Source organism: Gymnoscopelus braueri, assembly GCF_963280865.1.
Source record: "Gymnoscopelus braueri genome assembly, chromosome: 11".
Taxonomy (NCBI): domain Eukaryota; kingdom Metazoa; phylum Chordata; class Actinopteri; order Myctophiformes; family Myctophidae; genus Gymnoscopelus; species Gymnoscopelus braueri.
This window is the reverse complement of record NC_137613.1, coordinates 38,748,957-38,771,674: the sequence shown is the minus strand read 5'-3', so window position 1 is coordinate 38,771,674 and position 22,718 is coordinate 38,748,957. Positions and strand designations below refer to the sequence as shown.

At 39.1% G+C, this 22,718-nt stretch overlaps 3 protein-coding genes across 3 annotated transcripts; 1 reads left to right on the top strand and 2 right to left on the bottom strand.

The window, feature by feature from the left end:
* Window positions 1-4,868: 4,868 nt before the first annotated feature.
* Window positions 4,869-10,852, top strand: LOC308095621 (beta-1,3-galactosyl-O-glycosyl-glycoprotein beta-1,6-N-acetylglucosaminyltransferase-like; the record flags this gene model as incomplete). Its single annotated transcript, XM_080442672.1, has 5 exons — window positions 4,869-4,970; window positions 8,481-8,599; window positions 8,756-8,849; window positions 9,347-9,751; window positions 10,009-10,852. 5 exons carry the CDS (start codon window positions 4,869-4,871, stop codon window positions 10,492-10,494), a joined length of 1,206 nt encoding a protein of 401 aa, XP_080298798.1. The 3' UTR covers window positions 10,495-10,852.
* A 1,489-nt stretch (window positions 10,853-12,341) lies between these two features.
* On the bottom strand, window positions 12,342-17,197 carry LOC308096123 (uncharacterized protein). Its single transcript, XM_080443423.1, has 3 exons — window positions 16,906-17,197; window positions 14,430-16,153; window positions 12,342-14,383 (listed from the first exon to the last, which is right to left on the bottom strand). The coding sequence occupies exons 1-2, from the start codon at window positions 17,072-17,074 to the stop codon at window positions 15,300-15,302; spliced, it is 1,023 nt and encodes a 340-aa protein (XP_080299549.1). The 5' UTR covers window positions 17,075-17,197; the 3' UTR covers window positions 12,342-14,383; window positions 14,430-15,299.
* Window positions 17,198-18,473: 1,276 nt separating this feature from the next.
* LOC308095147 (uncharacterized protein) lies at window positions 18,474-21,764 on the bottom strand. Its single transcript, XM_080442092.1, has 2 exons — window positions 21,541-21,764; window positions 18,474-19,930 (listed from the first exon to the last, which is right to left on the bottom strand). Exons 1-2 carry the CDS (start codon window positions 21,737-21,739, stop codon window positions 19,023-19,025), a joined length of 1,107 nt encoding a protein of 368 aa, XP_080298218.1. The 5' UTR covers window positions 21,740-21,764; the 3' UTR covers window positions 18,474-19,022.
* Between the last annotated feature and the right edge of the window lie 954 nt (window positions 21,765-22,718).

The following is a 22,718-nucleotide window of genomic DNA, read 5'->3' as shown; positions in this document are numbered from 1 at the left end:
TTAAATTTGTACTTGAGTACAGTACAGTACTTGAGTACATGTACTTAGTTACTTTACACCACTGGTTTCAAGGACCCCATAACTCTGAGTGTACAAATGTCCCTAGCACCTTCCTTAAACAGTGGTTTAGAGAGTGCTTTACAGAAGAAATAAAAGTAAGTAATAAAACAATGAGAGATATTTGAAAGAGATTAGCTAACAATAATGGTATTTTGCAAGGCAAGAGTAGATCAAATACTCAGTTTATAATCTATTCAAATTGGTTTTCAGGAGTGACTCAGAAGGTGACTGATTTAGCAGGGTAGGTTATTAGAATTAGAATTGGAAATTTGCATGAAAAGTAATGTTATTACAAAGCTATACCCACCTGTCTGAGATTGTCAAGCTAATTAGCTGAGCAACTTAACTAATGTATCGTGAGAGCTCCTCTTACTTCCTTTCAAGCCACCGTTGGTTGACAGAGAGACCCCTGTTACTAAACAAACACTCTATAGCAATGATTACTATGAGAATAGAGCTATTTCTTATTTAAACAAAAAAAATCACTTACAATTCCATTTAACAACACATTTTTATTACAAAGCAATATAACAAAACAAAAAAAAACGTTCACATGGGCTAGCAGTTGTGCAAATTAATATGTATTTGGCCCCAGACCCCCATCTGAAAACATTTTGTGCTAGGGACCCCATACAAGATTTGAGTTGTTAAAAAACTTTTTTTTTTTTTAATTTTTTTGAAAATAGCATCTACAAATGTGTCCATCATGACACGTTGTGAACTTGTAGATCATCATTTTCAAATAGCCAATGTATATAGGGTTAAACTGGTTAAACTGTTTTTTATGTTACATTTAGCTGAGGACCCCCTGGAACCCCCTCAAGGACCCCTGGGGGTCCCCAGACCCCACTTTCAGAACTACTGAGCTATAGCATGTATACTGTTTTGTGCTGGTCACTTAATAATTGGATGAAAACTATAGTGCCCTCAATGAAAATAAACAATGAACTGCAGTACATGTACATTTTACTGATTCATTTCTGTTTAGGCTTATCGATTAGTGCCAGACATACTGTATTTGTGACTTTATTCATATGAGCAACTTTATGGTTTGTTCTGCTTCAGGATGATACTTCAAGTGAATAATTAGTATGAGTTTTCATGTGTTTCTGCATACTGAACTGCCAACGAAAGCTTTGACCACAAACTGCACACCTGTATGGTACCACCTTCATGTGTGTTCTCATGTGCACCTTGAGATTCTCTTTAAGCCCAAAGCTTTTGTCACAAACTGAACAACTGAACGGTTTATCCCTTGTATGACTAATCATGTGTGTCTTGAGATGTTCCTTTTGACCAAATCTTTTGCTACAAACTGTGCAGCTGTATGGCCTTTCACCTGAATGTGTTCTCATGTGTCTATTTAGATCTCCTGTTTGATAAAAGGTCTTGCCACACACAAAGCAGCTGTATGGTTTGTCTCCTGTATGAGTTCTTATATGGATCTTTAAAGTTCCTTTCTGACCAAAAGACTGGCCACAAATTGTACACATAAATGGTCTCTCCCCAGTATGGGACCTCATATGCGTTTCCAGAGCCCAAATTCGTGGAAATGTTTTACCACAAACTTTACACGTCCGGTGAACTTGAAGGTGTAATTCCAAGGTTTCTGTCGGCTCTAAATGTTTTCCACATAAAGCGCAATCACTTGAATGGACCTTAACGTGCATCATTAAAGAATGCTTACTAGGAAATGATTGTTTACAAACTTTGCAACATGGTGAGGATAAAACCTCAGTTGATTTCAATTCCTGGCACAGTTCTATAGAGCTATTGGACGTCTTGCTATTATACAAACTTGCCTGAGGTTCCCTTGTCATTCTACAATCACCATCACTGTCTTCGATTTCACTACAGACTGAGGAGAGAAGCTGGGTCTCACTAGTTTGTACCAAATCACTAGCTGGATTCAAGTGAAAAGTTGAGTCTCTGCAAAACTCTACACCAGCTTCGTTTTTTATCTGATCAGACGAGGTGCTGGCAAGAGGCTCTGCCTCTCTGTTTTCCAAATATTGGCCTTGATGAAGCTGTGATGATTGAAGTGTGTCTTCGTCATTTTCACTTTTCACTCGCAGTAATGTTAGCGTTGAGACTTGAGTCTCCTCTAGCCGCTGTTCCTGTTTAATCTGTGGTGGCTCTGGCACATCCAGGCTCAGACAAGGGCTCCTGTTCTGCTGTTCAGGAGGGGGCTCCTCTTCACAGACAGGGAGATGTAGGAAATCTATGAGGGGGGACAGAAAACATCAGAAATATTGATCGTGATAGTGATTGTGATGATCCAGGTCTGACTTGTTTTGACATTATTGTCCCACAAGGGGACACAGCGCTGTAAACAACAATAACACAGCACACAATACAACAGAAAAACAAACAAACAAAAAAGAAAGAAAGACCACAGTAGACACTGCAGGCCTGTTCAGCGATGCTTGTTTAAAATTAAAGCCAGCTATGATTTCCCAAAGGAGCCCCTTAGAGCCTAAATATTCTGTACCAGCAGCACCCAGGGGGCATACCATAGAGTAATGAGATGATTGACTGGGACTGGGAATGATGTAGCCCCATTAAGAACCTCTCACTCCGCTATACAGCTCCAAGATGAGGTCCTACGCCGAGGTCTCCCAGAAAAAAATGTTTCCCATTCGAACCGGGAGCAGTACTCGCACCGGATTTTGTGCCGGACTAAATCTTAAACATCTGTACGCTTTGGAATCTACCATTAGTTTTTGGATACGATGTGGCGAAAAGGGTAAACAGCGGACCCTTTGCGGCCGTTCAACCAATTCTGGGAGTCCTCGGCGTAGGACCTCATCTCGGAGCCGTATAGCGGATTGAGAGATTCTTAATGGGGCTGGGACTAGGAGTGATGTCCGTTTTCTTTGTTTCGTTTTGTTTTGTTGTCTGTTAGCAGTGGGATTGCTGGTACACCGAATGGAAAGTAAGATGGTATGGTTTAGGAAGGATTACGAACCTGGTACTTGACAGTGACATCTCATGTCAGGATTCACATTCAGCATGCCCATCTGTTTGCGCTGAAGGTCGATCTCTTGCTGGTACTGAACTATTGCTCTACCAAATACGGCTAATATTTCCTCAGCAGCCGCAGTTAATCGTTGATTGACGAACATCCTTAACGTCTCTATGTCACTCATTATCATCTGTACGTCGCTTGGCTTCAAGTGTCCATAAAAACCTCAAAACCGCACAGCATTCAGTGCAAGCGTGACGTGAGAAACACAAGCAGTGTTGCCAGTTCTGCTAGAGAAACAAGCAACCGAACCAGGTCTATGAAGACAAGCCCAAAAGAAGCCGGGTTAGAGTGGTCTTGGTCCATCTCTGTTGGCTTTTTAGATCTGCTATTTTCAAAGAAAAATATTGGGGACATTTGGGATTATTCTGGGGGTCTCTGGCACAACATATTTTCAGAAGGTTGGGTCTACAAATCAGGCAATTACAAGCAACTTTACAGAAAAACAAGCCCAACGTCGCTTATAATAAGCGGACATGGCAACGCTGAACACAAGAGTGATGCAAATGACTGTTCCGGGTCGACGGTACCAGGGGGGTTAGATCACCTAACTAAGTGCCAGACAGTGAAAACCACCATTGCTGTTACATATTATCATAAACTGCTAAACAGATCAATAGAAGTGTAGAATAGTCAATAATTTAATTATAAAATTAGTCAATACTTTAGTATGAATAATACATTTTGGACGGACGTTTTGTCATTTTTTGTCTTGTTGTCCTCACATGATGCAATCATGTACAACATATGCCACAAATCTCCTGCAACATACTGTATTAAGGGATTCACAAAAAAAAACACGATTTTCTTACACTATATGTTTTCTAGTGGCTTGTTTTTAATATTTATTAATATTTGTTCCACGTTCTATCTAGAGCTTAAAGTGTGGGGCCATTACTATGTGAACATTAGCTGCTGCAAATCAGCATTTCCATGGCATTACACCATTACTCTTGTTAGTAGGTTACTTAGTTACTAGGTAAGAAAACAGTTGACATACTCTAGTTTTGGGGTGAACAACCATAGGTCATGTACCAACGGATGACATGTTTCACTTTGTCTGTATAAATGTCAGCTTGTTACAGTTATTGGTTAATTTGTGCAATTTTGGGTTTTTCTCTTTTTATTTTAACACTCAAGCCTTTTACACGCAAGCCTTTTAAAATGCAGCCTTCCATGTGGAAACACTTTGGGTTCACTCTTTATCCCCATAAGCTAGATTGAGACGCTGTCTGTGAAAAAATGCAAATGAATTACATATTACTTAGGGTCAAAAGCCAAAGCATGGCGATGGGGAGCAGCTGAAGGCCCTTGATCCAGTCAAAAAGATGGCCACAATGGTGAGTAAAATTTTTTTATTGAGAAAGGAAAATAAGTTCTTATATATAATTTGACCTCAGACCCATAGCATGTGCCTACCATGGTCAACCCTGACCGACAGAGGCCTATATTTGGTAAACAACCTGCGCTGAGTGATTAGCACTGTCATTTGTACAATTGCCCATAATAAAGTAAAGTAGAGTTCATGTGATGTCAAACTTTTATTTTTAAACCAAGCCATTTGGAAAGGCCTAACTTTACCTTAATAATTGTAACTAATAATAGTCAACGTAGCAGGTTCTGGACAGATTCAATAAATGCAATGACTTTTCAGAATTCTAAATCATTCTCCTTTTCTCTTCTCTGTAGCAGGGGTCATCAACAACAAAAAAAGTGTTTGGCAAAGATATGCCTCCTGGTGGCGCTATAACAGGCCCATGTGAAATTGGGCATCCCCCGCGGGATGCAGTTAATGGAAACAGAGGCCGGGGAGGTGGAGGTGGATCACGCCGTGCATGAAGACGCGGACGTACCGGCTGTTAGCTCTCCCACTGAGGCAGCCTCAGTGTTTAGGGGAGCCTAAACACGTAGCAGCCCCGCCCCAGCATATAGTCTAGACTAGAGCAGCATTTCAAAATGAATAAGTAAGTAGGTTACCAAGATTTTCTTTACATACTGTCTTGTGTTATGTCTAGACAGAGCAAAGATGTCACACAAGTTTCCTCATCAAATGTACATATAGATCTGCTCACATCGGACACACCCAGGGGCGTCACAGGGGGGGTGTAAGTGGGACTGAGTTACTAGGGCGCCCCCCCCCCCAAAAAAATAATAATAATTTGGTCTTTTTTAAAGAGAAAAAATCCTAGGGGGGCCCACAGTGAATCTTTGTCCCCAGGGCCCAGAATTTGGTGCTACGCCCCTGGACACACCCTACCACTAAAAGAGTGACAGCTTGTGCGTTTTACAATGTTGACAATGACATTCAGTTGCGTTGCGTGTGTGTTCTGTTTCAATATGCAAATCTTTTTCAATATGCAAATAACTCGACCTGTAATGTTAGAAGGATGCATTCCAGATGATGTAAAGAGTGCTGCATTCATTCATAGATATATGCAGAAACCGGTTTATCAATTTCAATGGTACATACTGTACACAAACATGCGTGCACAATGCACATGCAACAGCCATGTGCCATGTGAATGGCAACGATGTGCAGCACAGCGCGTATGTTACATTTCTTTGATAAGACTTTCAGAGGTCTTGTAACTCCAGTTTGTTGCCTCCCATTTTCATTCTCTCTCTCTGTCTCTGTCTTTATCACTCATAAATAGACTGGGGAGTGAAAAAGGTTAACATGAGCCATTTCCTGGCTAAAACCCTGTCATTTGATGAAAAGAAAGAAAACTAGAAAACTGTGCTCCTCTGAGCACAGGTCTCCGCCAGGCCGGGTTGCCTACACTGACTGGGCCCACAAACTTTGCAAGGCACTCATAGCCAATTGGTCCTACACTGAAAATATGTAGGAGTAGTAGCAAAAAGTGTGTTTGAAGACAACGCAACATTGCGGAAAATGTAATCTGGCCGGGGCCTACAGTATATGGAGAGTGAGTGTCCAAGGAATCCAGAGAGACAAAACAATGTTGATTGTACGACCTACAGTTCAAGAGTTATTGGCCAAAACGTGAAATGGGCTTTTGTAGTGCCACGTGTAAAACAACATACATTTTGCTTTGATAAACCAGTTTCTGCACATATCTATGAATGAATGCAGCACTCTTTACATTATCTGGAATGCATCCTTCTAACAATACACGTTGAGTTATTTGCATATTGAAAAAGATTTGCATATTGAAACAGAACACACACGCAATGCGTGTGTGTTCCGCCCTCAGATCCATCGAATGGAGGCCATCACCCCTGCCCTCACTCACTCACTCACGCCAGTTTTCTTCTCCTTTTCCACTCAACATATATAATGGTAATTAATACCATTCAATCCAGGATAGAATCTGTCATTTTAGTGCAATTAATAAACCGGTTTCTGCACATATCTATGAATGAATGCAAGCCTTGCCTCTAAGATGGATCTGAGGGTGGAACACGCACGTGTTGCATGATGAACTAATAAAACTGTGGAGGCCATCACCCCTGCCCCCCCCCCCCCCCCACACACACACATCAATGCACATTCATGAATTTGATGATCAACTCTGACAGTACATTTACTCATTGGGTACAATTGTGTAGCTTTACATTAACCTTGGCAATGGCTGCACGGAAATCATTCCCAGGGTCTGAAAATAACTTAAAATGAAAGACATCCTGTTAAAATGACGTGCTGTTCACAGTATCCAACTGACATGTTTTTTTCTTTCCCTTCTTCAAATTACAGATTAATCGGGTCTACTTAGCCAGGAAATGGTTCATGTTAACCATTTTCACCGGCTCCTTATTTTGGGCAAATATTTTCCAAACATGAAAACGTTGAATCCAAAAATGTTTCATCCAGTCGGAATCGGGTCGCAACAGATCCAACTAAGATTTCCTTACATGAAACTAGTTGCGACACTGCATTCCTTTAAATCCCGTCATGCCCTGTCTCCTTAATTATCTAATCCCTCAGACTAGTTTTGAGTCTCATCTTTCATTCCCCATTGTTCCAGTCACATAACTGAATGGCCCTTTGCTGTTAAGTTAAGTGCAATGGAAGCTGTGAGATAGAGTTCTAGTTTGATATTCAACATCACCATGGTACATTGGTAAGAATTTAGGACAAAGTGGAGTTCCGTTTAAGCCTTTTATTGATCCGTTGAACACATCCGTTGAGCATTTTGAGCAAGGAGGTGATGAGGCTTCACAGTTATGGTTTTTACTATAAGAAACAGAAACACATAATTAAAACAAGTCAACAATGACCACATTAAACATAACAATTAACACTTAACCAAAGGCTGGCTGGCTACATGAATTCAAAGCTGACAGAGCTCAGATGTCAGAAAGGCAGAAGGGTTTAAGTTAAGAAAAGAAGTTTCTATATATACTTGTTCATTTTTTTTACACTGTTTGACATACTGTATTGGATAAATATTAAAATGTGGTGGGAAGGATGTCAATATTAATGTGGTTGGGTAGTTATTATTTAAAAAAAGAAATGTGAATAAATAAATGTGACTTGTAATGACTTCTGGATTTTGTGTTTATTTTTATGTAGGTATGCATATATTCCTGAACATATACTGTATGTGTAAATAACCAAACATATATGACATATATATTAAATACATATATGTAGAGAGACATATAAACAGGCGGACAATTTCGAATATGTCACATATGATAAACATGTATGTGGCATATGAAATATATATATATGTTCATATATTTCCTTTCTGTGTGGGTACAGCCTAAATATAGGCTACACTTGACAGTTTCATTGACTTTTCGTGAGAGGGATTCTATTTTCTGCACTTTTAATGGAATGGTTTTATCTTAATCTTTTATTTGATATTTCAATAAGCTACAGTCTTGAAGATTGAGATTGATTTGCAGGGACACATGCACAGACCTTCTGCTTACAGTATCTAAGGTTTTACATCCTTATTTGTAAGTGGATGATGACTTCATTTGCTATTTCTGTGCATTTGGGTTGGCAGTCATGACTTTGGATTTGAGCACTACAGTTTCCTTGTTTCTTGCCACCAGGCAACCAGACTTATCCGGAGGGGAAAACAAAACTACCTAGCCGTGCCAATTTGTATTGGATATGGCAGGGCAACTGGTTTGGCAAGAGAGATGAGAGATTTAAATGGAAGAAATGATGTAGGCATAGGCGGCAGACAGGCAGGTGCTCTGGCACTGGTTGGCGCCTACAGTATGTTATCTTATTATTGATTGTTACACGTGAAATTCTTTCCACAAATGGCATATATAAGAAAGCTACGTTCTTCTTGGCATCTCTGCTGGCTGAGTTTCACTGTCATCCTGGTGATAGTATGGCTGCTTTTAATGCATAATATCTCAGAGATGGGCTGGGATAGCTACAAACGCAGTTACAGCTGGTTGGAATACACAGCTGCTGATAGGAGACACTGAGACACTGCAGAAGGCTAAGCTATTGTCAATCACTAAAGACTTCAAGAGGAGAGTCCAGATCCCTGATGAGTATTATATTAATGCCACCCAGGACTGCAGGTATTGTTTTGTAAACCAAACGTATTTCAATATTTGATTACTATTACATCATTGAAATGTAACCGCATTCGTGGATTTTGAATTATACCATACAAATTTACCATCATGTAACTCCCATATTTCACCAATGACTAGGTAATCATTTATTAATTGCAGGATGTTCAAGTTTAGCAGGAAATATTTGACGTTCCCTCTAAGCCAGGAAGAGGAGGACTTCACCCTGGCCTTTTCTATGGTTGTCCATCATAAGGTATACAAAATTATTATTGTAAAAAAAACAAACAGTATATATATATTTTTTTGAAAGATGTATTTATATTGGAAATGCCACTGGGAAGGACTGACCCAGTGAAAGACACTGGAGCACAGGGACCTTATTTTAAAATATTTATTCAGCAAACACGATTATAGTTTTGATTCTACTTCAACTTCATCAGAGTCAAAAGAATGGATCATTTATGCCAAAACTCACACAAATCGGTACGCATTATCTCTGGAGTCATGTGATCAAGATGTACAGTGTCAGTCAGATTTGTCATGTTCCATTCTGATTGGCCATGACTGACTTCCAAATTTGCTGGCCCTGGGGTAGACAACCCGGCCTGGCGGAGATTATAGAATTTAAATGATTACAGATCATTTAAATTCAGTTGAAATGACAATCACAGTATTTACAAATTGCGAATATTGGTAGCCAATAGGATTGAATTAAATTCCATTTAATTCCCCCCTTTTCATATACTGTAGGTGCAGAACTTTGAGCGCCTGCTGCGAGCCATCTACGTCCCTCAGAATGTTTACTGCATCCATGTGGACAAGAGGGCAGAGGCTTCAGTCCTGGCTGCTGTTTCGGGTATCTCTTCTTGTTTCGATAATGTCTTCATGGTCAGCCAGCCTGTGAGTGTGGTCTATGCTGGCTGGTCACGTGTACAGGCCGATCTCAACTGCATGGCCGATCTCTACAATGTCAGCACGACCTGGAAGTATTTTATCAACCTTTGTGGTCAGGACTTCCCCCTGAAAACCAACCTAGAAATTGTGAGGAGCCTGCGGGCATTGAAGGGTAGAAACAGCTTGGAGTCAGATAAAATGCTTGATTGGAAGAAAAGGAGGTTCCAGATAGTTCATCAAATAGTAGATGGAGAGCTCAAGGTAATCATTATGTACATTATGTACATTACATATGTGCATGTTTGTCTTGTTTATTTGCTTGTTTGTTTTTTGAAGTTGTGTTCCATGTTTTGTGTTTTTGTTGGGTTGATGACGTCTGATTTTATTGTTGACATTGGTTCTTTGCTTTTCAGTCTCTTTTGGATGAGTAATTTGCAGCAAAGTTGTTATCCATTGCTATAAATAGAATATTTTCCATTTAGAAAATAGTCATTCATTTATTCCCTCATTTATCTAAGGCGATGGGGCAGGCTAAGGACCCACCACCCTTCAATCTGCCCATCTTCTCAGGAAATGCCTACATCGTGGTTAGCCGGGGCTATGTACACAGTGTGTTGGAGGACAACCGTGTACAGGAACTGATGAAATGGTTTGAAGACGCCTACAGTCCTGATGAGTTTCTCTGGGCCACCATTCAGCGCATTCCTAATGTTCCTGGCTCAGTCTGGCCAAACGCCAAGTACGACATGACCGATATCAATGCTATTGCACGGTTAGTGAAGTGGGTGGGGCATGAGGGATCACAGGATCAACTGGAGGCTGTGTACCCAATGTGTCATGGCACACATGTTAGGGAAGTATGCGTATATGGTGCTGGTGATCTGAAGTGGATAATTGAGCAACACCACCTTTTTGCCAATAAGTTTGATGTAGACATAGATGTCATTGCTATCCAATGTCTGGAGAAGTACCTCAGAAACAAGGCACTGGCAGAAGAACATTAATTGTATTCAGATGGTTCAAATGAAGAGACACAGAATCCCAATGTTCTCGGTAATGGACAAACGGATAAAAAAAAGACACTGGGTATCTTCAGTTTGGACACCCAGAGAAAGAAACTGGAGGACACAGAGATCTTCTTTTAAATGTCAAAATTATTTCTATCCTGATGAAGAGCAGTAGTGTCGAAACATTGGCCATGTTCATTGAAATGTAATGTAATGACCGGATTGTGGTTATAAACAGCTCTTAACCTATTCCACCATTGGATGCTAGGGTGGATTAACCTATTCCACCAGTGGATGCTAGGGTGGATGGCTCAGGGTAGAGGACAGAGTACAGCAACTTGCAATGGGCCTGGTCTACAAGATACACTACACCACAAAGACACCCATGTACCTGTCAAACTACTTCAAAAACATCAATCAAGTCCACAATCACAACACCAGAGGGAGCTCCACTAATCACGTCCAACCAAGATTTGGCTCTAACAAGGGGTTAAATTCATTCTCCTGCTATGCCACAAAAATGTGGAACAGTCGTAAAGGAGTGTGAATCCCTACTCTCCTTCAAAACCGCTCTAAAAGTTCACTTACAGGTGGCTGCTGTACAAGGCCCCTGTACAAGTCAAAGCCTAGCCCCCCCCCCCAAACTGCTTACTGTACATATTTTAGTTTTTGTTGTTTCTGTTTATATGATGTTTTGCATAGTAGTGTCATTAATGTTTTGATGAATTGAGTACAAAGGACCCCAATGGAAACAAGCCATAGGCTTTCTTGGGTTTAAAATCCTCTTAGCAGACCTTGTATTGAATTGTACCTTCCTGCACTATTTTTTGCAAACTGCTAATAAAGTATTCAATCAATCGATCATCAATCATCAATCAATCATGTGTGATTCGACATTCCTCAGAGTCAAGAAAGATGACTCTGAGGAAGGTCGAAAGACCGAAACGTCAGTCACTCTGTATACTTGCACCTAATAATAAAAGGCTTAAAATGTCTGTGTTGCTCCAGCGTTGATCTCTTCTGCAAATGTATTATCTCTAAGGCAAGCACTGTCTGGGGACCAGTCATTGATTTAGTTGAATCTTGTTTCTAACAGTTACAGTTGTATTTAAATTAGCTCTGTGTGTCAAACTTCATACAAATGTATACAATGCCTCGCATTGCTACGTGTTGAAATCTGCTATTTTCAAAATAAATCTTGCAAAAATGTTTAAAATTTGGAATATTTTAAAAACATTTTAACACAAATCTTGTATGGGGGGTCCCTGGCACAAAATGTTTTCAGATGGGGGTCCGCGGCCAGAATTGGGGGTCCATAATGCTGCTTCTCTGGTTCCTACTTAATTTGAAGAGATTTTGTACATTTTGGTTTTGCTTATGTTACCACATTTTCCTGCCTAGTATGTTATATGTACAAGCATTACTTGCTTAAGGATTGATGATTTGTTTGTATGTTAGTGTATTATACTGCTTGGGCACCTACATTTTCCCCTGGGGGACAATAATCAGTTTTCAAAGCCACTTCAGATCAATGGCCAGGAGGTAGAGCAAGTACTCTGTACTCTTCTTCTCATGGCTTGTGTGGACACCATCTATAAGAATGCTCAGCAACAACCTTTTCTGCTGTGTAAACTAAAAAATAAAAATAAACATATCCTGAGCCGTTTCTACCAAGCACTGACTGAAAGTGTCACCTGTCTGTGAGGAGCAATAGTGTAAACAACCATTTTGTTTGTAACTTTTAACCAAATGAAATGTACATGCAGTAATGCAAGTAAGACTATCTGTCTTCTGAAAGCCGAACAAAAAAATCTGCACACAACCAAATTATTTATTAAACATATTTATTCTATGTAAAGAAAAGTAGGCCATTACAAACATTACTCAGCCCTATAACAGCTATTTTGAACATTTTTCAATAGGCTACATGCTGGCAGGGGAGAGAGGATGAGTGAGAGGGTGGGTGGGTGGGTGGGTAGGAAGCTAGATTGGGTGGATAGGTTCTACGGATACAGGTGAATTGGTGGGTGGATAGGTTCTACGGATACAGGTGAATTGGTGGGTGGATAGGTTCTAAAGATACAGGTGAATTGGGCACTTTTAGAGAGTGGGTACCGGAGACAACTGGGAACTTTTACAAATTGAGCACTGGTGACATGGGCACTTTAAGTGGGCCCTGTGCAAATCAGTGTATCTTTGTCATTTTTTTAACCATTATATATTGTAATACATGTCAAGTATGAGCATGTGACAAAGTCTTTCAATCTTTAATTTGAATCTTGTACTGTCCTAAAGCACTGTTTTTATGTAGCCCTGTGTTTAAAGAAAGACGTTTTGATGTTTCGTAGGTCACTCAACAATTAAGTAGTGGGGCACTCTATTGATTTTGGATAACTGGCCCAAAAACGTCTTCCGCCCTTTCACAGTCAATTAATTCTGGGGTGTGTGAATGACAGAGTTTAGCAGTAGTTGATGTAATAATTGCCAATGGATATACACAGTTTGATGTCTTCTTTTGTTCTAACACAATAAGGAGGACAGCTGTTACTATGTACACATTTTGTAAAGTATTAACTAAGTATATCAATACCACATCAAACTATTTTCCCCCCCAAAGATATATTTTGAGCTGAAAACAAAAAAATCTTGAAGTCTGAATTCTAGACAAAGCATTTGTTTTAGGAACCAGTATTGAGGTAAACATACAACTGCATCTTCAGAGTACATATTTTACACTGAATGCTAACATTGCACCTCATTGTTCATGAAGAAATGGGTTCTAAAATGTAAAATGATGTGCCCACTTCTCCCCAAATAGTGCCCAGTTTTCTCCATAACCCAGGACCAGTTCTATCAAGTGCCCAACTCTTCCCAGAAATAGTACCTAGTTCTCCCAAACTTAGTGTCCAGTTCTGATCAACGGTTCAGATAGATTTAGCTGAACCGGTTAGGATTTACAATCAATTCAGATGCATCACATGAATCATTACTACTAGACTCCAGGCATTAAATGTACAGAGGTGAAGTTTTTAGTTCTTATGAAATGACTTGGTGATGTCAGTGTGTAACATTAGTTTGCATTAGTATCTTATCATCATACTTCTTTTGCATAACTACAATGAGCTAGAAGCGCACGAGCACTGATAGACAGACCGGTCCTTCCTGCCAGTGGCCATTAGGCTATATAACAAGGCCCACGCGCATTCTTCCCCATCCTTGGATTAACGCTTAGCAGGGGCTATTCTAGGATCAGACCTTTACGGGGACTCAGCCCCTAATGAGAATGTGACATGCATACAGTGCCTTGTAAAAGTATTCAACCCCCTGATAGAGCACTCATTTCACTGGATAACAATAATACATTAATACTTTTCTATATATGATATTTTAATTTACAACTATAGTCTACTTTTAATGAATTACTAGTAATAATATGAATTCTAAACAACAAAATATTTTCAAGAAAACGGAATATGCTGTTTGAAAAAGTATTCAACCCTTTTCACTTTGGCAAAACTCAATTCACAATGTTATCTTCAGAAGCATCCTAATTATTTGGGTGGTGGGTGGTCTATTCAACCAATTAGAAATGGGGGGAGTCCTCACCAAAGATGGTAAATTTAGATGCTTTAGATAAAAACAATGATAAGTGACTGCTCACTCACTCTGGCGCTTTTGTCCATGGACTACTCGGATGTGTAGTGCACAATAATCAGAGGCCCGCTTAGGCTTGCTCAGACCGACATATTATAACTATGGCTCAGACTAACTGCTGTTAATGTTTCACCACCGATAGTGTGTATAAAGCACACTCTATTCAGTGCGGTTCGACTGTACATATTGATACGTTACTGTCCATTCCCTGTGCATATATACGTACCTACAACTTGTAGGTACGTATATATGCACAGGGAATGGACAGTAACGACAACACATTACTGTTGATTCTCTGTACTATACTGTATATACCTACTACTGTATATGCACATACTACTGGTGATAAATTGTTACATTATACCTGTGCCTATTATGTTTATATCCAACTACATATCTATATACCTATATGTACATATTAACCAATTTTTCTGTTGGTACTCAGTATATACTATTACAGTACATGCTGGGTCCTTAGGTCTATCTATATGCCATTTTATTGGTGATAGAATGCACACGACACCTATGCCTTTATTTCTATCTACTGCTGGCTAATAGATTATGCACACCTGACCAGCCCAGGTGCAGAGGGCCAGGTCTGATGTTAAGTCGTCTTTATACTGTTTTTTATTTAGTTATCCTATTTTAACTTGTGTTACCCTACTACTTTTTCTGTACTTGTTCTCCCTACCCATACCTGTATCTTTGTTTCATGCTTACTGTTATGACTATGGCTGAATTTCCCTCACAATCAATACAAGTCCATCAGGGGTTCCCAAACTTTTCCATGCCAAGGGGACCCCCAAACAACCAAAGCCTCTAGCTGCACCCCTCATTGTGAAATGGCTTAAAAAACTAAACAAAATGGAAATAGAAGCTCTACTACAAGCTCACAATGCGGTGCATTGTGAGTGTGTACGTCTATTTTCACATTTAGTAAATGTTTGAAGATATTTGACAATAATGACATGCTAAAAATAGGGACACCAGTGGTCAAAGTGGCACAAGAATGCTATCAATTGAATATGAATAATATACAGTATACACTACAGTATGTATGTATACTCACATACAAATACCGGTATATATTTTTTGGTTTGTTTTTTCCCCATTTTCCTCTCTTTTCCAATTGGCCTCCCTGGGGGCCCCTACTTTAAAAACCCATGCTCTGTGGACCCATGGTCCATGGATCCATGCTCTATGGACCCATGGTCCATGGATCCATGCTCTATGGACCCATGCATTATGGATCCATGCTCTATGGATCCATCTAGGCCTATGAATCTAACCATCTCTTCAGGATGCGTTTTCATGTGTTTCTGAACACTGACCTTCCAACGGAACGTTTTACCACAAATTGGGCAACTGTATGGCTTGTCATTCATATGGATGGTCATGTGTGACTTTAGATTCCCTTTCTGCACAAAGCTTCGGCCACAAACTGCACAATGGAAGGGCTTATCCCCAACATGGGACCTAACATGCATTTCCAGAGCAGAAATTGAAGAACATATTTTACCACAAACAATACATGTCTTGTGACCTATAAAGTGATGTTTTAAAGTCTCTGTGGGCTCTAGATGTTTTCCACACAAACCACAGTCACGTGGATGATTTTGGACATGGCGTCTTAAAGAAATAGTATCAGCGAAAGTCAGTTTACATATTTTACAAGATAGAGGGGACAGAAGTTGATTTGCTGCCGACTGCAGCAGTTGATAGGGCTCCATTGCACTCTTCTCGCTTCTAGACAAACCTGACTGAGATTCTGGTGTCTCCTTGAAATGATTATCACCGTCTTCAGCTTTTATTTCAGAAATATCTGAAGAAGAGTGGGGCAGGCCCTGGCCATCAATGGATATGAATTCACTGTCTGAGTCAAAGTTGACCGTTTCTGTCATTCCACATTCCTCCTCCGAACCAGCTTCTGGCCCCTCCTGGCCCAGAGAAGGGCTCCTCTCCTGTTGTTCAGGGTGGACCTCATCTTCACAGATAGAAAATTCTATGAGGAAGAACAGAAGATATGAGAAATTACAGAAATATTAATCAATTATGATGATGATCCATGGTTTGACTTGGTTTTGTCTGCTGCACACGGAATGGGAGGTAAGTCTGGTATGCAGTGGTGGAAAAAGTAAAAATGTTTTACTTGAGTAAAAGTATCAATACTGCAATATAGAAATACTTGTTACAAGTAAAAGTCCGGAATTCAAAATTTACTTGAGTAAAAGTACAAAAGTATTGGCATCAAAATGTACTTAAAGTACCAGAAGTAAAAGTACTCATTATGCAGAATGTCCCATTTCGCATGTTTTCAAATGAATACAATACAATGTATAAAAATCTTTTGAAAATAGCAGATCTACTGTAGATCGGATATTTCCAAATGACCGAAATGTATATAGGGCTGAAGTGGTCAATGTATGTTTTGTAATAATAATCAAAATCTACAAAAGTAGCTAAAGTTGTCAAATGATTGTAGTGGCGTAAAAGTACAATATTTCCCTCTGAGATGTAGTGGAGTATAAGTAAAAGTACTGGAAATTGGGAATACTCCAGTAAAGTAAAAAAATACCTCAATACTTAAATACAGTACTTGAGTAAATGTACTTAGTTACTTTACAACACTGCAGACAAATGAATCAATTATGACCATCATCCAGGGTTGACTTGGGTTTTGTCTGCTGCACACTGACTGAATGAATGGGGAAGTAATAAGTCTGGTATGGTTAAGGAATCGGATTACAAACCAACCTGATTCTTCACATTTTACGTCAGGATTGAGGATATGCAGCTGCCTCCGCTGACGGTCTATTTCTTGCTGGTACTGAACTATTGTTCTGCCGAACACGGCTAGTATCTCCTCCGCGGCCGCGGTTAGTCGTTGATTGACGAACTTCCTAAGCGTATCTACGTCGTCCATTGTCGTTTCTTAGTCGAAAAGCCCAAAAACCGCTACAAACCCTGTACAATTTGTACAGTTTCGCTCGTTTAATGCAAGTGAAGGGTGTGTCTGTGACTTGAACGTTAGCTCAGCAGCACAGGAAGGAACAACAGAGGCTGTAATAAAAAATGACTGTTCCGGGTCGAAGTTTCGCGCATGTCAGATACATATTGCAAAAAAATAGAAACTGGTTTTGGTTTGATGTGATACTGCCACCTGCTGGCGTATACACTACAATACAAGGCTGATTCTAAATAAAATAAAAACGTCTAAATCCTAACAGTTTTCTGGATAAAAATGATGTTGGTACAGTGGTGTGTTCAAAGCTTTTTCATGTGAAGGACCCCCAAAATGATATGTATTTGGCTGTGGACCTCCATCTCAAAATATTGTTTTCCAGGCACCCCGAGAAGCATAGATTTGAGTTCAAAATGTTCACTTTGAAAAAAATATATATTCAAAGATTTGCACAAATCTTCACGATTTTTCCAAAAATAGCAGATCTACAAGCTCGTAGCAGATATACAAGCTTGTATATCTGCTATTTTTTAATAGCCGAAGAAATCGAAAATGACACAGACGCGTTCCAGGTCTTAATGGGTTAATAATGCTTGTGCTCTCAATTTCATGGCATGTTTGCATTATATTTGATATTTTCCACACTCCTACTCAGTATATCTAAGCACAGGCTTTGTTTAATTGTTTGAATTGCTTTGTAGTGTGCTGCGTGTTATATGGGCACCTTAATTCCCCCCCTGGATGACAATAAAGTACAGTGCAATCAATCCACCAGCTTTAAAAGCCACTTTAGATCAATGGCCAGGACATAGAGCAAGTACCCCGGTTTAGATACCCTGGAAATGAAATGGATACTGTAAGACCATCTTCTCAGGGCATGTGGACTCCATCTCTACAAGAAAGTCCAGCAATATTTTCTGCTCCATAAACTAATAGGGTTTTATGTAAAAGAAAAAATATTAATAATTAATACTGAGCAGCAGTGCCTACCAAGCACTAATTGAAAGTGTCCTCACATATAACTTTTAAAGGTCTTAATCATTTAACTTTTTCCGTCTTTTGTGTCCTTGTACGTGACAGATGTGCATTTGCCATTAAAGACTTTCCATTATTGGCTGCATTAATAAACAATACATTATCAAGAGAAGGTTCATCCAGCAGCTTATGTGTGATCCAATTTAATTAACATTATTTACACCCACAGTGCAAAGTTCATTGGAAGCCTAAAATTACACACGGCGGATACAGGCTATAACTATGCATAAAACAAGACCTTGAATAGAAACAATGTAATTTACAGTGTAAATATTTTGCCTCACAGCGATTCAATTCAATGAGTGATTCAATAATTGGCGATTTGATTCAAGGACAATATTCCATTCCATGAAATATGTGCAGCAATGTGAAAGGTGGCAAGAGAATCAACACACAACAGAATTATTTAATAAACACATTTATTATATAAAAAGTAGGCCTGCATAATATTTGATGCTGAATACAAAAATGTAAATTTAATATTATTCAGTCCTATAACCAATTTAAAGGGGAAAAGATCTCTAATAGGCTACAACATGCTGGCAGGGGAGAGAGGGTGAGGGTGTGGGTGGATGGCTGGGTGATCAGGACCTGCGTGGGTAGGTTCTATACATGCACTTCTACTACTAAAAAGTAGGCCTGCTGCATAATATTTATATCTATCAATTATTGGTGAAGCCAAAGCCATTCATTCTATTTATTTATTTTAGCTGATTGATTTAGTTGAACTAGTAGGATTTACGACCGATTCATCACATGAATTGTTACACTACTAGACTAGGCAATAACGACATGTACAGAGGTGAAGCTTTTAGTTGGCATGACTTGTTATGTCAGTGTCTGACATATTTAAGTCTGTTTTAGTATCTTGTCATCATACCGCTTTCGCATAACTTCTCATCAACGCTTCAGGATGCGTTTTCATGTGTTTCTGAACACTCACCTTCCAACGAAAGGTTTTACCACAAATTGGGCAATGGAATTGCTTGTCATTCATATGGATGGTCATGTGTGACTTTAGATTCCCTTTCTGCACAAAGCTTCGGCCACAAATTGCACAACGAAAGGGCTTATCCCCAACATGAGACCTAACATGCATTTCCAGAGCAGAAATTGAAGAACATATTTTACCACAAACGATACATGTCTTGTGACCTATATAGTGAAGTTTCAGGGTCTCCGTGGGCTCTAGATGTTTTCCACACAAACCGCAGTCATATGGATGAATTTGGACATGGCGTCTTAAAGAGTTAGTAGCAGAGAAAGTCAGTTTACATACTTTACAAGATAGAGGGGACATCGTTTTATTTGATGATTGCAGCATCTGATGAAGCTCCGCCGCACCCTTCTTCTCGCTGCTAGACAAACCTGACTGAGGCTCTGGTGTCTCCATGAAGTGATGATCACCGTCTTCACTCTCTCTTTCAGAAATGTCTGAAGGGAGGGGCTGGCCATCAACAGTCGGGAAAAAATCACTGTCTGAGTCAAAGTTCACTATTTCTGTAATTTCACAATCTTCCTCACCGGCTTCTGTTTTCACTTGTGTAGTTGAGGTGTTGGCCAGAGGCTCCGAATGTGTGGACTGAGTTTTCTCAACATCTTGATCACTTGTCACTGGAAGTGGTGTTGACGTTGAGGCATCAACCGCCTCTGGTCCTTTCAACAGTTCCTTCCGTTTCTCTTCAATCTGTGGGGTTTCAAGATGTGTCTCGTCCTGACTAGGAATCCACTCCTGACCCTCAGGTTGAACCCCATCTTCAAAGGCAGGGAGTTTCAGCAAGTCTAAACGGAAAAGCAAATGATGCAGTCATCATGTAGGCTAGTATTCCATACATGAGTTAATCTACCTGATTTCATGCATGTTTCTCTGCAGTTTGTCTGAAGCTGTGGTCGGGTCTAATTTGTGTTTTTGTTCTATGTCGATCCTCCTTGTGGTCAAAGGATTGGTTCTAGTGCATCATGAAAAATGTATAAATTATTGTAATAAAATAATATTTCTAAAGACTGGACATATACTCATTTGTGCATTCTAAAGACAAATTAATATGGTTAGTATACATTCATTCCCTGATATTGGTGGCATATTCATGCATGCGATGGTCCATCATTGCTGTGTGAATGTAGAAGAGTTATCAGTTAAGTATGAAAATAAGCTCACCAAAATGGACTCTAATTAGATTTTTTTTACATTCATTGTATTCAGACAAAAATAGATGGCAGGCAAAATGTTGTTCCTGGCCTCTATTTGTTGACACAAATCACAAACCAGGTTTATGGTCACCTAATTATGAGTTATTATTACATACATCTTACTTTCTAACTCCTCATTTTGCTAATTAGGGAACAAAATCCATTACAAACATAAAAAGCACCTTGTAGGTTTTTCTTTTCTCTTTTACATAATAGCTGTAGCCTCGATGCAACAGTGTGCATTAGGAGCATTTGCTGCACTTTTAAAACCAAAACTAAAACCATACAACTGATGCTAGAATAATAATCTAAAAACAGGAGTACTAAAAAGCTTGAGTTCAGCATTCCTTTTATCAATTATTATCTGCTTCTTTTAATTAGATCATTTTTTTATCCAGACTTTTGCATGGTGAATAATCTTACCAGGATAAGAGTAGCTTTTAAAGTTTTTTTTATAATAATCGGACTCATTTTGTCAGAAGGTATATGAATTAAAGCTGCAATCCGGAACTTAATTTAACGAATAAAACATTATTTTAACCAGTATCAACCTCCTTCCTATGCTATCAACCCGGCGTCCCTGTTTTGGGCATGTCATTCAGACACACATTTCCCAAAATTGCTAAAATAGCAGATCTACACGCGGTACACAGTGATGTAAAGTAACTAAGTACATCTTGTCAAGTGCTGTACTTAAGTACAATTATGAGGTATTTTTTCTTTACTGGAGTATTTCCAATTTTCAATACTTTTACTCCACTACATCTCAGGCAAACATATAATATTTTAATCCACAACAATTATTTGAAAACTTGAGTTACTAGTTACTTATATTAGATATAAATGATTACATTGTAAAACATACATTAACCACTTCAGCCCTATTTTATACATGGGCTATTTTCAAACATTTTAGTACTTTTACTTTTGGTACTTTAAGTATATTGTGATGCCAATACATCTGTACTTTTACTCAAGTAACATTTTGGGCACAGGCCTTTACTTGTAACAGAGTATTTTTTATATTGTGGTATTGCTACTTTTACTTAAGTAAAAATATTCTTCCACCACAGGTGGAAGAAGTACTCAGATATTTTACCAGAGGGGTATAAGACCTGAAACGTACGGATTGCAGCTTTAAGATCACTTATTTGCACAAAAAAAAAAAGAGCAACAGATGTGCCAGATGGGACCAAACCAACCTGCTTGGTTTAACTTAGAATTACTACGTTTCTTCAGAACGGTCTGCAGCAGCTTCTGCTGGCGGACGCTCTCCTGTTTGGAAATGAAAGCTTCGTCCTCGTACTCCGTTATGATCTTTGAGATGATCCTGAATATCTCTTCTACTGCTACATTCAGTCGCTCGTTGACCAATAACTTTAGGATTTGTAAGCGATTCATCTTTGTGATGAAAACACAACAGCGGTACAATTAATAGACCGGATGTGAATGTGTGTATTTCCGCCGGACCGCTATTACTGTAACACCCGTGGTGAACACGAATGCTGAGCTTATTTTTTTACTCTATCCTGGGCCATTGACATTATTACTTCAGTTCAGTTACAGACAGTGGTGGAACATTTTTTTAATATTGCAATATAGAAATACTCTGTTACAGGTAAAAGTCCGGTAATCAAAATGTACTTGAGTAAAAGTACAAAAGTATTGGTATCAAAATGTACTTAAAAAGTAGAAAGTACTGAGTATGCAGAATGTCCCATTTCACAAGTTTTCAAATGTGTAAAATGTATACAAATCTTTTGAAAATAGCCGATCTACAAGCTCACCATGCATCGCAACGCAAGGCATTGTGAGCTGCCTTGTAGATCGGCTATTTTGACCGAAATGTATAGGCCTGAAGAGGTTACTGTATGTTTTAATAATCAAAATCTAGTAACTAAAGTTTTCAAATAATTGTAGTGTAGTAATAGTGCAATATTTGCCTCTGAGATGTAGGCCTAGCTTGTGGAGTAGAAGTAAAAGTTTTGGAAATTGGAGTACATGTACTTAGTTACTTTCCACAACTGGTTATTAGTTCTAGTTAGTTCTAGTTCTAGTTCTAGTAATAGTATAGTTATAGTTCAGTGCTTGGTGTGGATGTGGACATTCTGAATAATGAGTACCTTCTACTTTTGGTACTTTAAGTACATTTTGGAAACATACACATTTTGTCTATCACAATTCACCATCATGATCACCATCCAGGCATTGTACTGTAAATGGACAACCATTGTACCTAGTATTACAATGGCTTCCGAGGACCATTGAGGTAGTTACCCAAACAGCTTCCTGACATATTTTCCACTTGACACAACACTCACAATGAATCACCACATTCACAAGCGCTACTCCCAATATACATATTTATTATCATTTAGAA

Excerpts from the sequence above, each read along its gene's own strand:
- LOC308096123 (XM_080443423.1), bottom strand. The coding sequence starts at position 17,074 with ATGGACGACGTAGATACGCTTAGGAAGTTCGTCAATCAACGACTAACC. Across the intron at positions 16,154-16,905 it reads CGTAAAATGTGAAGAATCAG|AATTTTCTATCTGTGAAGAT; the intron begins GTTGGTTTGTAA and ends TCTTCCTCATAG.
- LOC308095147 (XM_080442092.1), bottom strand. The coding sequence starts at position 21,739 with ATGAATCGCTTACAAATCCTAAAGTTATTGGTCAACGAGCGACTGAAT. Across the intron at positions 19,931-21,540 it reads TTCTAAGTTAAACCAAGCAG|ACTTGCTGAAACTCCCTGCC; the intron begins GTTGGTTTGGTC and ends TTTTCCGTTTAG.